The 15,736-nt window shown below is 46.7% G+C and overlaps 1 protein-coding gene across 5 annotated transcripts in view; it reads right to left on the reverse strand.

Moving 5' to 3' along the window:
• MFHAS1 (malignant fibrous histiocytoma amplified sequence 1) overlaps positions 1–15,729 on the reverse strand; it is a 92,910-nt gene extending 77,181 nt beyond the window's left edge. For all 5 annotated transcript variants that reach the window (XR_004621882.1, XR_004621884.1, XR_004621883.1 and 2 more), the window contains exon 1: positions 12,564–15,729. Coding sequence is in view for 1 of the 5 variants with exons in the window: in XM_011227565.3 (XP_011225867.2) it covers positions 12,564–15,561 (2,998 nt within the window). In the remaining 4 variants the exon portion in view is untranslated. The remainder of the gene's footprint in view (positions 1–12,563) is intronic.
• Positions 15,730–15,736: the final 7 nt, after the last annotated feature.

The raw sequence follows: 15,736 nt of genomic DNA on the forward strand, positions 1-15,736 counted from the left end.
TTCTGGAAACCGGAGAATTTACTTAGTATAAAATTTATAAAACAACCTTGAGAGAATCAAAGGTTTTTCAGTATACAACCAACCAAACAGGACAACCATTGGTAGAATATAATTGATATACAGACATACAATACATCTGTAACTACTCATATGAGAACATCTCCAAAATAGAGTTTTAAGTCACCCACTGCAAGGTGCAAAACAAGGAGTATAGCATTATCTCTTTCAGTTTAAAATATATGCAAATATATGCTTTCTTTTCCTGAGAAGAAATCACAAGAAACATTTCACAGAGGAGAAAGAAAACTCAGGGTAAGGGTTATGAGAGATGGGATTTGGCTTTCGAACATACCATCCACATACAGATATTAGTTTTTTGTTACTGGTGGAAGTTGTATGGGTGGAGAGAATATGGTTCTCTATGAGTCCTTCTGTTACTTCTCTGTATTCAGAAAAAGAATAATGGTATTTCATTGGATCATGAGGAAATGATCAATAGATTGTATTGGATAAAATTTAAAACATCAAGATATCAAATGTTTTTCAACCCTGGAAGGGAAGTACACTAGAAAATAAATACCTTATGTGCAAGAGACAAAAGGTTATTATCTTGAATACTAGCAAAGAGTTAATATAAATCGAAGTCTGTGGTTGTAAGAAATAAGAAATCATTGTGATTAAAAACAGAAAAAGAAAAGTACCATGAAGATGATGCCAAAAGATATTATTAAGCAATTCACAAAAGAAGCAACAAAATTAGGCAACATTCATAGAGGAAAACACTCAGTTTCATTAATTAAAAGTTTTAACCACCAGTGAAGTATTGTTTTCCATCAAATGTTAGTGCATTTTTGAGATGATACCCAATACTGAGGAAGTACAATGAAATCAATCTCGTGTCCTCAGCAGGTGTGACTATGAATTGTGACCCATCATGGAGAGCAGTGGAGACATGTATTGGGCCTTAGACATCCTTGCCTTTCACCCAATGATTCCACTTTGGAATTATTGCCCAAATAAGAAAGAGCTTTTATAAAGAAATATAGCCATCAGAGAATTACACGTAACAACAAAAACTTGAAACAACTTAAGAGTCCAGTGGTTAAATAAAGCTAAAGATCCCCTTAATGTATTGTTATGCAAGCATTTATAATTATTGTGTAAATACTGATAACATGAAACCATATTCATGATCATTTACTTAGGTTAAAAACAAAAAAAAACTATTTAAATTATTTATACAATGGGATTACAGCTACCTGTTTTAATAAATTTAAGATTAAGGGAGGAAAAACTTGAAAAAAATTGAGTAACTTGTGTTAATTAACGACATTAGATATCAGTCATGAGTAATTTTTTTCCTGTCACCCTTCAAATTTATGTATGTTATAATAAAGGGGAAAAAGCATTTTCAAAAGAGCCTAAGGTGTTCATGATGAGGGATCACACTCCTTCCACAAAAAAGGGGGAGTTTTATCCATAAGCTTATCAGATTTCCAAATATATGTTTAGACTTGCACTTTCTAGAATAACCTTAGTAAGAGCAGCAGCAGCTAACATCTATTGAGCTCCTGCAGTATGTCAAGCATTGTTCTAAGCATTTTATATGTATGAACCCGGGCCTCAGGACCACCGTATGACACAGAAACTGTTATGATCCCCCAAGTCACACCGCTAACAGGGAATCCAACCCAGCCCTCCACTGAAGAGCCCCCTGCATGTAAGCACCATATTATAATGCTTCCGTTTTAAAATGCCACACAAGGGGCGCCTGGGTGGCACAGCGGTTGGGCGTCTGCCTTCGGCTCAGGGCGTGATCCCGGCGTTAAAGGATCGAGCCCCACGTCAGGCTCCTCTACTATGAGCCTGCTTCTTCCTCTCCCACTCCCCCTGCTTGTGTTCCCTCTCTCGCTGGCTGTCTCTCTCTCTGTCGAATAAATAAATAAAATCTTTAAAAATAAAAAAATAAAAAAATAAAATAAAATGCCACACAAAATTCCAAGTGTTTCAACTCAAAAGAGAAAGTACATATGAACAAAATACAAAATAAACATTTAAAATATCTTCCACTTCCTAGGATTTCAATTAAAATGTAATTGAGTATATTTTGATCAACTACGAGGCAAGGAAGGACAAAGTAGCACGCGGCAACTAACAAGGTGACCAAACGCTGGCAGGGTGTGGGAAGTGGTGCCCAAACAAATGATACGCACAAAATATGGTATTCCATTACTGCAAAATTAATTTAAAAAAAAAACAGTATTTTCAGTCAGTGGTGTCACAAAAAGCACAAAGAGAAGACGCTGAAATTTAGCCCACAATCACATGCTAATTGTGTTACGGCCAAATTCGCCTCTACTGCATGATCTGTCATGGTAAGATTTAGAGGGAGGAAAATCGATGTTCTCGGATACATTCCCAGGGATTATGGAGGCATGTGGCCACCTGCCTGTTAGAATAACCAACTCTCCTTTTCACCCTGTTCTCAGATGTGGAGAAAGTGGCCAGTGGCGGGCTCGGACATGGATCTACGGGACAGGTGTTCTGTCGGCCCAGGAACAACTTGATTATAAGTCTGAGCAAATCACTGGAAACTGCCCTTCCATTCTCCCAGCCATAAATCTCTTCCATGGTCTGAACACGGTGCTGTCTGATGGAACAGGAATGGGCTAGGACGATGATTCCAACTCTAGGGTGTGGGCCGACAACGGTCTCTGGCAAACTTTTATCAGTTCATAAGTGTAACTTAAATGAAGAAGCCTCTTCCTTAATACGATAGCTAAATGCTTTCATGCACACGCCCACCCCCAGGCATGGCATGCTGACCCATCTGTCTCACTCTCCAACCCCTGACTTTTTAAATCCCACTCTAATTTGAAATACCCTCCCCACCTCCTTCATGTAGTTAACTGGAAATCACCCTTTAATACTCAGCTGCACTGTGGTCCTCCAGGAACCTCTCTGAGACCCTATTTCTCCCCAGCACCTGACTGTGACCCCGCTGATCTTCACATGGGCAGGTCCTATGCATTAGCAGACCCCATAGGCCCAGTGCTCAGGGCTACAGAACGGACATGGAGGAAAAAGGAGAAGTGAAGAGAGAAGCTGGTGCATGTAGGAAGAAGCAGTGGGCAGCCTAACCCTGAGGGCCAGAGCAGGGCAATGGGTAGGAGCAGAGGGTCAGGGCTGAAATCCCAGAGCGCTCTCATTCTGGGGCAGCCCCTTCACTTTCTAAACCTCGATTTCTCCACCTGCACATGAGGACAGTGATCGTGCCTAGCCCCCAGCATTGCTGGGAGGATTAAATGAGATAATCCAATAAGAGGCACTTAGCACTGTCTCTCCACCATGCTGGGAACTCGGCAGTGTCCCTGACTCCCACAGTCTTCCCAAGCCTACACCCTTGGAAAGCCTGGTGTGATGATTAATACAATAATAACCTTTATGGCATGAAAAATAAAAATCTTACTGAAACAACAACAAAGTTGTTAAGTCAAACAACAGTCCCTGGGAAAATATCATTTTTTCTGATTTTATTATATTCTCTCTCCACTACTTTTTTTTTAAACTCTCTTTTCCAAAAAAAAAAAAAAAAAAAAAAAAAAAGAAAGAAAAAAAAAAAAAAAAAAAAAAAAAAAGGAAGGAAAAAAAAGAAAGAAAGTCAAGAAAGAGGCTTGTTTTGTTACACCCAAATTCACGACCACTGTAACACAGACTAATAGAAACACTTCATTTTCAGGGTGGGGAGGATCTAAGAAAATTTAACTCTTTAATTCTCTCACCATTTAACCTGCTAAGAACAGAAAGCCACCTCCACAAAGCTTCCTTCAACAAAGAAAACTGTAAGCAGCAACCATATATTTTTATCATAACAGCATCCAATTTAATGTGTACTGTCTTTGGAGGCGGTGTCCATAAATCTTGGGTGTCAGAAATGACTGTTCGCTTCAATCCCTCTCAAAAAGAAGCAAATCCGTAAGTGGTTCTGAGCAGTGTGAAGGCTCCTGAGCAGAAGGCACTCTTCCCCCTCAGAAAAGCGGATGTGTTTTCAAAGTTTTTAGAAAGCCTCACCTACAGTGCGTGTGCTTCACCGAGCGCTCTCCAAGATCTGCTTGAGATTGCTTGCAAACAAATGATCCAAACTGAAAATCAGCGGAAGAGAATGGCTTGGGCATCACTTCCCACCTACTCCTCTATGTCAAGCAAATTCAAAGTGGTAGCCGACTTTTCTCAGTACAGTCTCATTTTTTTTAGGAAAAATCAAAAGCCAGGTTTTCTTTTTCAGTAATTATTCAAACTTGCAAATGAATTTCTCCATATGTTGTCAGACTCCATATATACAAGAATCAAAAATTAAATCAACCAAAATCCCAACTCAGCTCCCTAGGCCATATATTTATTTTATTTTATTCTCCAACTCCTAGCTCAGTACAGACCTCTGTATACAGCAGGCATTTCAAGTGATTAATGACAGAATCTGGCTAATAAACTTACGGTACACATGTCTGTCTGATCTAGTAATAACCTAATTTCATTTCAATGCAAGTCCATCCCCTTAACTCTACTGCCTATGGTCTTGCCAATCATTCCAGAGCCCTACTCAAAATTTTTGTAGAAAAACAGCACCGCGGGGCACCTGGGTGGCTCAGTCAGTGAAGCGTCTGCCTTCCGCTCAGGTCATGATCCCAGGGTCCTGGGATTGAGCCCTGCATCAGGCTCCCTGCTCGGCAGGGAGCCTGCTTCTCTCTCTCCCTCTGCCCACCCCTCCCCATGCTCTCTCTGCTCTCTCTCTCAAATAAATAAAATGCTAAAAAACAAAAACCCAGCACTGCACAGAAGAAGACAACTGATTATACAGTACTTACATATGCTTCTCTTCTATGTGTTCTTTACTGTCAGCCCCCCATTAAATCACAAATGCCACAGAACAGACTGGAAGGCCCATGAGCTACTTTCTATCCTCTCATCAACACCGAGTAAGAGGATTCTCACTGAGGCCATATGAAAAGACGTTCATCAACATGGCATCTCAAGGCGCAGCGTAAAAAGCCCTACTCTTCTCAAGTCATGCCTCAGAAGGAAAGTTGCCGCAAAGAGCCTGATGAGAGAATTTTCTAGTCTATCTGGCCCAGAAAGGAAGCCACCAGCGTCCCCTGCTCCTTGCTTCAAGGAGCACTTGACTTAAGGTGTGAGGGCCACGACAGTGTGAACGCACTAAATGCCATGGAATTGTTTACTTGGGGACGCCTAGGTGGCTCAGTCGGTTTGGCATCTGCCTTCAGCTCAGGTCATGATCCCGGGGTCCCGGGATGGAGCCTGCATCGGGCTCTCTGCTCAGCAGGGAGTCTGCCTCTCCCTCTCCTCTGCTGCTTTCTCTCGCTCTCTCTCCCGCTCTCTGTCAAATAAATAAAAATCTTGAAGAAAAAAAAAAAAAGGAACCGTTTACTTAAAAAGACTTCATTTCATGTTATATGGATTTTGATTTACAAAACAGGAGGAAGAAGTAGAGGGGAAAGGAGCAGTAAGCCGGCCACTCAAAAGGCAGAAAGACCCACACAAAACAGGAACCTCCGAAGAGCGTCTGACACAAGCCCAGCTTTCTTCTCCTCCTTGCGCTTCTCCCAAGTGCCCTTGTGCGAAGAGCTACAAAAGCAACGGAAACAGCTGGAACAGCCTGGGTGCCCGGGGCTGCCTGTCTAGAGCAAGAAGTTCCTCCCTGAAGGGAGTGAAACAGCCTCCAGGCTCACAAGGCCCTCTGGAAGCCTCGGCCAGTGCCCAGCAGTGCCCCACCAACTCCCTCCTGCTCATTCTCTCCCACTCCCACTTTCTTTCTCCTTTTGTGTTCTTTGCCTTCTGTAAATTATAAGGCTAAAGGGGAAAAAAAGTTTGTTGGTGGTTTTTCACTAACTTAACTCCTTAAGAAAACAAGCACCAGAATTGTCAGCTAAGAGATTATCATGAGAAAGGAAAAATGAGAAAATGTTTTCAGGATTCCAGGGCCAAAAATAAAAATAACTAAAAAAATGTTCCTCCTCCCTTTCCACAAATAAGTCAGGCCTGCTGGCCGCGGTGTCTGGGAGTTGTTACCCGTAGCACAGAGCACACACAGAAACACGTCTGCATTCAGGACAGCCCGCAACTCTTCCAGGCTTTTGTGAACTCCAACCCGCAACCCGACCTCCTTGCAGAGCTTCTGGAAAGCAGCAGCATGGGGAAGGAGGCAAACAGCTGGTACAAACCATGGAAAACCTCTTCCCTGGACCACCACCACCACTACCACCACCACCACCACCACCACCCCGCCACACATTCACTCTCCTCACCTACGCTCCGCATGTCTAGAGGACAAGGTCAAGGCAGGGTCGGGGATGAGTTAGAAGGAGCAAGCTATGGAATGGTAGGGGGGCAGGGGGTGGTGGCAGGGCTCGCTGACTGGAGGAGGAGAGCAAATGTGAGATCAGAGGGAAGAGGGCTTTCTGAACCCAGCTTCTGCACTTCATTCACCTTGACTTCCCAGGGAGCTGCTCCTTTGCCCACCCCTCTGCCATTTCTGTCTGAGCTAGGGGACATATATAGGACGCAGGAACAGAGGTACCAGAAAAATCACATGGGCGAATTATATACGTTTACCTTAAAAATCACACTTGGAGGTAAAGATCATGATAAACAACCCAAAAAAGCACCTTGCCAAGGAATCGATCACGAAACACTAGAATTTCTTGAGTTCTTTAAAAATAACCAATCTCTACTGAAACCCCCCCCCCCCCGCCCACCTTCAACCTTCTCGGCCCTGTGCCAGGCACTGTCCAGGAATGCTGGGCCCTCACAGGGAACATCAGAACTCGAAGGAAGGGATGTAACCACGGAGTCATACCGCCATACCTTCCATGGGAGACAGTTTTTGTGGAGAATGAGCTCATACGTGCCCTGGGGCTGTCTGACATGCCCACAGGTCACTCTGGGTTCTACAGGCTGTGCAGCCATGAGAAGCCGATCGGGGGTCAGAGAGCAGCTTCTTTAATTCAAGAACAGAACTGGGGAATGCAGGCCAAAATGGGGCCTCACCCCTCCAACCCACTAAAGCGAAGGTAGCCAGCCCCCAGAAGAATGTAAGCCCGACAGCCAAGCAGCCACCGGTTTTGCAATCAGAGAGGCTGAACCAGGGAGAGCAGAAACCTGGCTGGGCCTGCCCCGAGCAGACCCTACCCGATGTCCTTTCCACAGAGCCTGGAAACACAAAGCAACTCTCCTCTCCACCCCCGGGCACGGGAGTGCAAAGCTGCAGGAGCCAAGTGAGCGTAAGACAGGAGGTCAGCACCTGCCCTGGCTTTTTTTTTTTTTTTAAAGCACCCTAATAGATGAATGACCAGGTCCTTAATCAAAACAGGCTCCCAAGGGGAGAAGCAAGTTAATGGGTGAATGGAGAAAGCAACCAGAAATGTTCACCCCAGCACCAGCCTGCACCCCTCTCCTGTATTATAAAGCCCCACACCCCCTCACTTCTTCAGAGACACAGAAAACAACTTTTCCTCAACACATTCTCTCACCTAATCCCCCAAACAACATTTGAGGTGGTAAAATGAAGTAAATGATTAAGAAAAAGAACAAGGGAGGTTTACAGGGGAGTAAGATAAGCATGCAGCAGAGCATGACATAAAACATCTGCTAACAAATAAATACTTTCTCGAAGGCAATTCTAAACTACTTGTGCAGAGATGGGCTTGAGATTCTATTCTAGAGTTTAAAGAAGAGGCACCTAATACTTAAAATAATTTAAATATTCCAAAGGCCTTTCAAGTCTTTGATTTCTGTCATGCATGGTATTTCTCTCTCCCACTGCATGATTAAGGTTTTGATTTTTATATGAAACAAAGCCCACGAGAGTTCAAAGAGGACTGCTCACAAAATAAAAACCAAGAGGCAGCAATGTTAATAAAGCTAAACTAAAAAAGATATTTAATAACCTTTGTGAAATTAAAAACAATGACTAATTCAATCCAAACAACTAGGTCATGCTCAAATTCCAGTAACTCTAAAACTGAGCTATAATAAGGCAAGAATTCTCCTTTGCTTCAGTGGTCAAAATGAAGGGCCCATTCAGGGGAAAGACCAGTAATACAAACACAATGGAAACACCAGAGGGACATTTGCCGGGTGGAAGAGGGAAGTTGGGACACAGGACAAAGCAAGATGATCACTACTGGGCCACCTGGGTATTTGACAGAGCATGTGAATAACAAGAAAAATAAAAAGGTATTTCTCACAAAAGACCAAACAATCATTCCGCAAACATCTGAGCTCTTACAAAAGCCACAAAGCCTCAGGCGGGTCTCCTGCTCAGAGGAAGCAAGGGAACAACCGAATCAAAGCGATAGTATGACATCCAGAAACACCAACAGAGCGAGGCGGAATATGCTGAGTGCCCCAGAGGTATACAGGGTACAAGAAATGGAACAAGGGCAAAAGGCACTCAGGAGACGGAGAACGGCATCGAGTCACTGAGTGAATGAAAGAGACCAAACGTAATGGTGACCCTATGCTAATTCTCTGTCTACTGCTTTGGGTTGCTTCCTAATTATCTCTAAAAACGACCTTTAGTGATTTGGAGAGTAGGATATTTAGTGAAAAATCACATGCAAGCCAAGTTCAACTCCCTAAGACCCACTCTTCCAATTTAAAAACACGTGTCCTTCATTCCACCCCTTGAATGGAATATCAGAGGGCTGGCGTCTCACTTGGACCTATATCCTAGCTTCCACACGTGACTCAATACGCGACACATCATCCAACCTCCAGAGTATTCAGCTCTTCTGGTTTAGATGCTCTGTTGGCAGAAAACAACAAAAGCATAAATAAATAGTCCACTGGAAGAAACTTCCCCTAGGACAAGAACATCCCACCAAGAAACAAGGAGGACGCCTGGCTGGCAAAAGCTGCCAGGAGGTCAGTACCTGGAGAAAGCGGGCAAACACACAGCTGACACTCAGGCTCTGTCTAACCTCTTTTGAGTTTCCAAAAGCATCTTTGTCACACAACCCTTTCAGCTTAAATAAGATAAATAGGTAATGTCTCTAACAACATGAGGAGATCTTTTTTCACTAGAACTTTTTTTTTTAAGATTTTTCTTTCTTTCTTTCTTTGAGCGAGAGAGTGCAGGAGCAGGGGGAAGGGGCGGAGGGAGAGGGAGAAGCGGACTTCCCGCTGAGCAGGGAGCCCCACTCGGGGCTCGATCCCAGGACCCTGGGATCAGGACCTGAGCCGAAGGCAGACGCTTCCCCGACAGAGCCACCCCGCCACCCCTCACTAGAACTTTTAAAACCAAGTGGTCATTGGCTGAGGAGTTTCCAAAACATCACATTTCTTTTGCAAACCAGAATCAGAAAAGAGAAATCCAGCATTCTCTCTCTCTCTAGGCCAACTGCACGAGTGCAGCTCAGGCCAGAAAATGCAGGGTCCTTTTGACATTGAACAGGACCAATCAGGCTCCTCACACGCGACCCCCCAATAAACCTTTAAAAGATAGTAATGCAACTTTACATTTCTTCTGTATAAAATTAAGGGAGACAGTAATTTGCTATTATTCTTATTTTAATGTCCTGAAGTTGAAAAAATTAAAAATCTACCTTGTCACCACTGAAATAAATAAATGAATTTTTCCCCATTAAACTTTGTTTTAATGGGTCTCAAATTTCTCTGCCAGTTTTCTGCTCAAGTCATTTCTATGAAAAAGTACCGATTTTAAAAACTAATAACTTAAAATTGCCCCCCCCCACACAAAGCAAATGGTCCACAAAACATTCTCCCTCAATTTCATGCCATCCTATCTAAAACTGTTAAGAGTTTACAGGGGATGGGCACCTGGGTGGCTCAGTCAGTTAAGCATCTGACTTCAGCTCAGGTTGTGACCTCAGGGTCCTAGGATTGAGTCCTGCATTGGGCTCCCCACTTGGCGGGGTGTCTGCTTCTCCCTCTCCCTCTGCCCATCCACCCCACTCATGCTCTCTCTCAAATAAATAAATACAATCTATAGTTTTCAAGGGAACTTGACAAGTTAATTGAATATAAAACCACGTAACAAATTCTTTCAACGTCTCTAAAATACAAAATGACTTTTTAAAAAGACAGAAAGGCTACCAATAGATTCCAAGCTTTTAGCTGACTGAAAATATATTTTAATAACCTAGGGACTCAAACATATTTTTAAACATATGCCCTAACTAACTGAACACCCAACATTATAACTCTGTTCCTACGATGCCTTCTAGTTGTTTATCATTTTAGCTCTTCCCACATCTTTCAGAATTGGGATAAATACTATCAAATGATGGCTGTTACAGAAAAATCTGGGAGAGAAAAATGTGTTTTTTCCTATCTTCTTTTACCTATTTGTTTTATTGAGGTGTATTTAACATATTAGTTTCAGATAAATAACATAAGGATTCAGTATCTGTGTACATTGCAAAATGATTTCGATGCTGTCTAGTTCACATCTGTCACCATACAGTTACATCCCTGTCCTCTTAATGTCATGAATGTACCATAATCATGGTTTTCCGCTACTCTGTGCCCTTTGCTACTTTTCAAAGAAATATACTCCTAAACGAACCAAAAAAGATAACTTAGTTCTCTGACCATAAATAAGACAGAAACACACCATCTCTATTACAAAAACAACTAATGACTTATGCCTACTCGATAGATAAGATAATTCGACAATTTTCAACCACTTGTTTTTTTACAGTAAGCAAATCATCTTTTCCTTACAGCCAAGATTGCAAACCAGGTGTCCCTCCTTTGAAAGACAAACAGGCAAAACAATAGCAAGAGAATGGGCTCTTGGTGTCTACAGTGTGGCACATGCTTGTTGGTGGAATTCACGACTATTGAAAATAAAAAATAAAGAGCTGAGGTTAGGAGAAAAAAAAAAAAATTCCAGCCTCATGGTTTACTCCTCCAAGTTCTTGGAATTCTCCCCACAGATCTTCACTTGTCCAATAATCTGGGTCTTTCCCTTTGTTGATAATAACAGATACATTAATGCTCCATCTTTAGATGATGAATCAGCGGAGGCAGCTCCTTCACTAAGCGACTCCATGACTATGTAACTCCCAACCACTTTATTCAATCTAGTAACACAATAAAGAAGTATTTGCTTTTGTGACTGAGGTACAAAGGCAAATATAAAACAAACTAAAGGGTCTACCAAGTCACGGACAATGACAAGACACCAGATAATCATTCACAATGGACAGCTCAATTGACTGGTAACTGAATATGAAGGCTTTTTTCAAGCGGAGAATTAAACTCAGTCTAGATCTAGGGCAACAGGAAGATGTAAACCCTGGAAATACTGGTGTCCAGTTGCTTCCTGATACCATTACGAGTTGCATTCAGACTAGGACAAAGATCAGCGTGGCTGGCAGACTTTCATTTCAGCACCGCTCAATGAGCCCCGGGGGTGGGGACCGAGGGGAGAAATGGGCCATGATGCTGTCATGGGGGCTTGTCCTCAGGTCACTTGGAATGCTGTCAACCACGCCTGCACCCCCAAAATCAGCATTGTTTTAAAGAACGCTCCAGTGTGAAAAATGGACACATGCCCAACTAAAGACTCACAATATCAATTAACCACGCTGAGAAAATCCCAGACCACTAGCCTTGGAATTCTCCCATTCACCTATAATGGTTTAAAAAAGTAAAACAGAAAAAAAGCCTGTTGCAAAACATTCCCCAAAAGAGAAAAAGGAAAACACACACACACAAACACACACACATACACAAAACTCTTGTCAGCTTTTTGTTCCTTCCATTTCTTACAAAGTATTACCAAAAAGCTCCACTCTCTTAACACTTAGCAAAAAGCGAACCTTTAGACCTCTAGAAAGCATGAAATTGGCAGGAAATACCCAGGAAACTCCCCTCAGAGATTTCAGTAATGCATCCTCCCTGCCTTCCAGTGTGCTGGGTAACAGAGATCCCAGCACTTAGTCACGCATTTCAGACTGAAATTTTTTTTGTCTTTACTAATCCATCATTCACCCTGATTACAAAACATTCTTCTCTAGAATTTCCTCAGAAAAATGAGCAATAATTTTTACGTTATGATTACACTGAATTCAAACAAAAGATGGTGACAATGACATCTTAAGCTGAGAGCACCCCTTGGAGATGTGTCTAAGATGCGCCAATAACCCAGTGCTCAACACGAGGCTAATGTCAGACACGACCCATCTTCTGTTCAACCGGATGAAATTCCTTCCATGAAAGGTAGGCTCAACTGGGAAAAGGGAAAAGGAGATCCAAAATCCAAAAGTGGGACTGGAAACCACTTTTGAAGTCTGGGTCTTTTTATTGGGAGAGTATGATACTGGGGATTATTGCATTTCGCTCAGGTATTTACTGTCTTTTGCTTATCCCCTCACCTGCCTTGTATTTACCCTGAAAATTTTTCCTGGGGAACCTGTGACGTTAAGAAAATAATCAAATAAATGAAAAACAAGTATCTTCAAAAAATGCATCTTAAACCATTGCCACGGAAGAGCCCCAACCCTCTCTTCACTTACCCGGGAAAGCGTGCGGATTGGGCGACCCTCTCTTAAGGCACTTAGAACAGAGAATGTGCACGGTGTAGTGCAGTCCAGGCCATTCCTGAAGTAGGACATTCAGTTCCTCCACCAAGGGGGTTATGGCTTGCCATGCCGTCCATATATTTGGTAATGATGCATGGCTGGCAATGGACAGAGTGTCTGGCTGCAGAACCCCCTTGGCAGGTCTGTAACTGACCACCACGGGAACCTTCCCTCGATATGCAAAGATCTGAAGTTTCCCATCCGATCTGTGCACCACGTGGCTGTTGATCTGGACGCTGTAGCGTGCAAACAAGCCAGGTGGAAAGGTAAAGGGAAAACTATATTCAATCTGCAACTGCTCAGCCACAAAAGACTGCCCGGCCAGGTTGGTCCCATTAATCCAGGCCTCTGCATGGGGCACCTCATTCTGCACATAGCATGGGAACTTGTACCAAGCCGTGGACCCATTCAAAGGCTTGCCCTTGGGTTTATTGAGGCAGTAACAGAGTCCCATCTTCTCCAGCAGCTCCAGCAGCAGCTGCAAGTCCTGCTGGGCCTGGACGTGAGGCTTCAGCAGCAGCCGAATGACATGCGCTGGCAAGAGCCCGTGAAGCAGAAAGCCCTCCACATAATGATGGAGCTGGGTGGCCCGGAGCAGTTCCTGACCCGGGGTGGGCATCGCCATCAGTGGGGAGCTTTCGTCCTCACCCTCACCCTCACCGCTGGTCCCTAGAAGCAGCTTGTGCAGCAGCAAGGAAGGATCCCTCTGGAAAAAGACATTGAGAATGTCGATGAGGCGGGTGAGGTTGTGGAAGACGTGCTCCTTGAGGGCTGGGCTGTCCTCAAAGTAGAGCAGCTTGCCGCTCTCGTGCAGGTAAGAAAGGGCACTCTGCAGCCGGTCCTCAGTCAGACCAGCCTGCAGGCCCAGGCGCGCCGAGTCCCACCAGCTGAGCCACAGTCGCTGTGCCTGAGGTGGCTGGAAATGCAGTTCCTCCAGCACCTGCCACGATCGAGGCAGTACTCGGTGTAAATTGGGGAAGATCTCCCTGTGCTCAGCTACCGAGAGCAGTTTGTCCCGCAGGCGCTGTAACTGGCGAGGGTCCCTACAGCTAACAGGCAATACCGGGGAGAGGATCTGCAGCCGGTGGTTGAGCAGGTACTGAAAATGGGCCTTGCGTCGCCGAAGGTTCTTGTCTGAAACCCCATAGTAGGCCGCATGGGGGCTGGCAGAGCGCAGCTCAAAGTCCCGGGCCAGGGCCTCGTCCACCACCTGGGCCAACCGACTGAGCCCCTCTGCATCATGCTTCTCCTGCACGGCAATCTGGCGATGAATGTCCAGGCACTTCTCCTCCAGTTCCCGCTCCCCGCACAAGTCTGCGTGCGTGCCCACGATGCACACCACGGCATGGGGCACCCGGGCCCCCACCCGATGCAAGAAGGAGCCCACGGCAGTGGGAAAGCGGTGGGGCTCGTAGGTGGCCAGGTTCACCACCAGCACGTAAAGGGCTCCTGGGGAGAGGAAGAAGGGCTGGATCACCTCGTAACTTTCATCACCAGCTAAATCATACACAATGAACCGCAGGCCCCGGGAAGCATCAGCTGTCCAGCTGGTCACCTCAATGCCTTTGCTCCCAGAAGGAGCGGAAGGGGGGTAGCTCTTTTCCTTGTCCCCTCCTCCTTGGTTTCCCTCCACTCTCCCCTCAGTGAGGCAGTGACGGAGCAAGGTCTTCCCTGCAGCCTTGTGGCCCATCAGAAGAAGCTTTAGGCGGGGCTGCACCGCTGGCTGTGAATGAGCCAGCTCCTTCTGGTAGGCAGCGATGTAGGGGATCCCCTTCATGCAGACCTCGTAGGGGGGCTGGATCAGCGGGTTGTCCTTGATCTTCCACAGGCCCACCCTGGAGAGCTGGCCGAAGTTGTCCGGCAGCACGGCGATCTGGTTCCCTTGCAGCACCAGCTCCTCCAGGCCTGTCAGCTCCACAATGGAGTCGGGCAGGTAGCGGATGCGGTTATTATCCAGCCAGAGGGTGAGCAGCCGGCTCAGGCCCGAGATCAGGGATGGCACTGAGGTGAGCTGGTTGCGACTAAGGTAGAGCTCCTCCAGACCAGCCAGGGGCAGCAGCGCGGCAGGGAACTCCTCAAAGAGGTTGGAGGAGAGGTTGAGCATTTTGAGTCGCTGCAGGCAGCTGAACTGGGCGGGCAGAGCCTGCAGCCCGTTGTTGTCTAGCATGAGGCTCTCGAGGCTGGCCAGCTCGCAGAAGCCGCTGGGCAGAGTGCCAAGCTCGGCCCCGCTCAGCCAGAGGATCTTGAGGGCGCGCAGGGCACTGATATCCTCAGGTAGGCCCCGCAGCCGGTTGCTGGACACGTCCAGCTCCTCCAGGGCCGCCAGCTGCAGCAGCTGCCGGGGGAAAGCAGTGAGCTGGTTGTGGTCCACGTCAAGGGTGCGCAGGCGGAAGAGGCAGGAGAGGGAGTCGGGCAGGTGTGCCAGCCGGTTAAAGCTGACGTCCAGCTCCTCCAGGTGGGCCAGCGCACCCAGCTGGGCGGGCAGGGCGGGCAGCTGGTTGTGGCTGAGGTTGAGCTTGCGCAGCTCCCGCAGGGCACTCACCACCTCGGCGCCCAGGGCGGTCAGCCGGTTGTGGCTCACGTCCAGCTCGGTGAGGTGGTGGCCCAACTCGGCCACGGCTGGGGGCAGCCGGGCAAAGCGGTTCCTGCGCAGGACCAGGACGCGCAGGCTGCCCAGCGCCGAGCCCAGCCCGTCGGGCACCTCCTCCAGGCCGTTGTTGCCCAGGTTCAGCACCTCAATGTCCCCGATGTTGGCCGGCAGCACGAGCTGGGGGGCGTCGGGGGAGTCGAGCTGCTCGGCGCCGGCCCCCGGGTAGCCCCCGGCCGCGCTGAGCGTGAGCTGGCGCAGGTTGCTCCGCAGCTTCCTGGCGCGCAGGGCGGCGTCCCGCCACAGCCTCACCGTCTTCAGGTTCCCACTGTCTTTCCCAGCCATGGCGGGGCCCCCGGCCGACACCCTCACGCGGGCGCCCGCAGCTACATGCCGCGCTGCGCCCGGGCGGGCGCCAGGCTCCCGGGCCCTCTCCCTCCTCCCTCCCCACCAGCCCGCGGCGACCGGCGGCTGAGAGTCCTAGCGCAGCCAGCGGCCGGGCGCCCGCAGCTGGGGGGCC

The sequence above is a fragment of the Ailuropoda melanoleuca genome, chromosome 18 (genome assembly GCF_002007445.2).
Source record: "Ailuropoda melanoleuca isolate Jingjing chromosome 18, ASM200744v2, whole genome shotgun sequence".
NCBI lineage: Eukaryota > Metazoa > Chordata > Mammalia > Carnivora > Ursidae > Ailuropoda > Ailuropoda melanoleuca.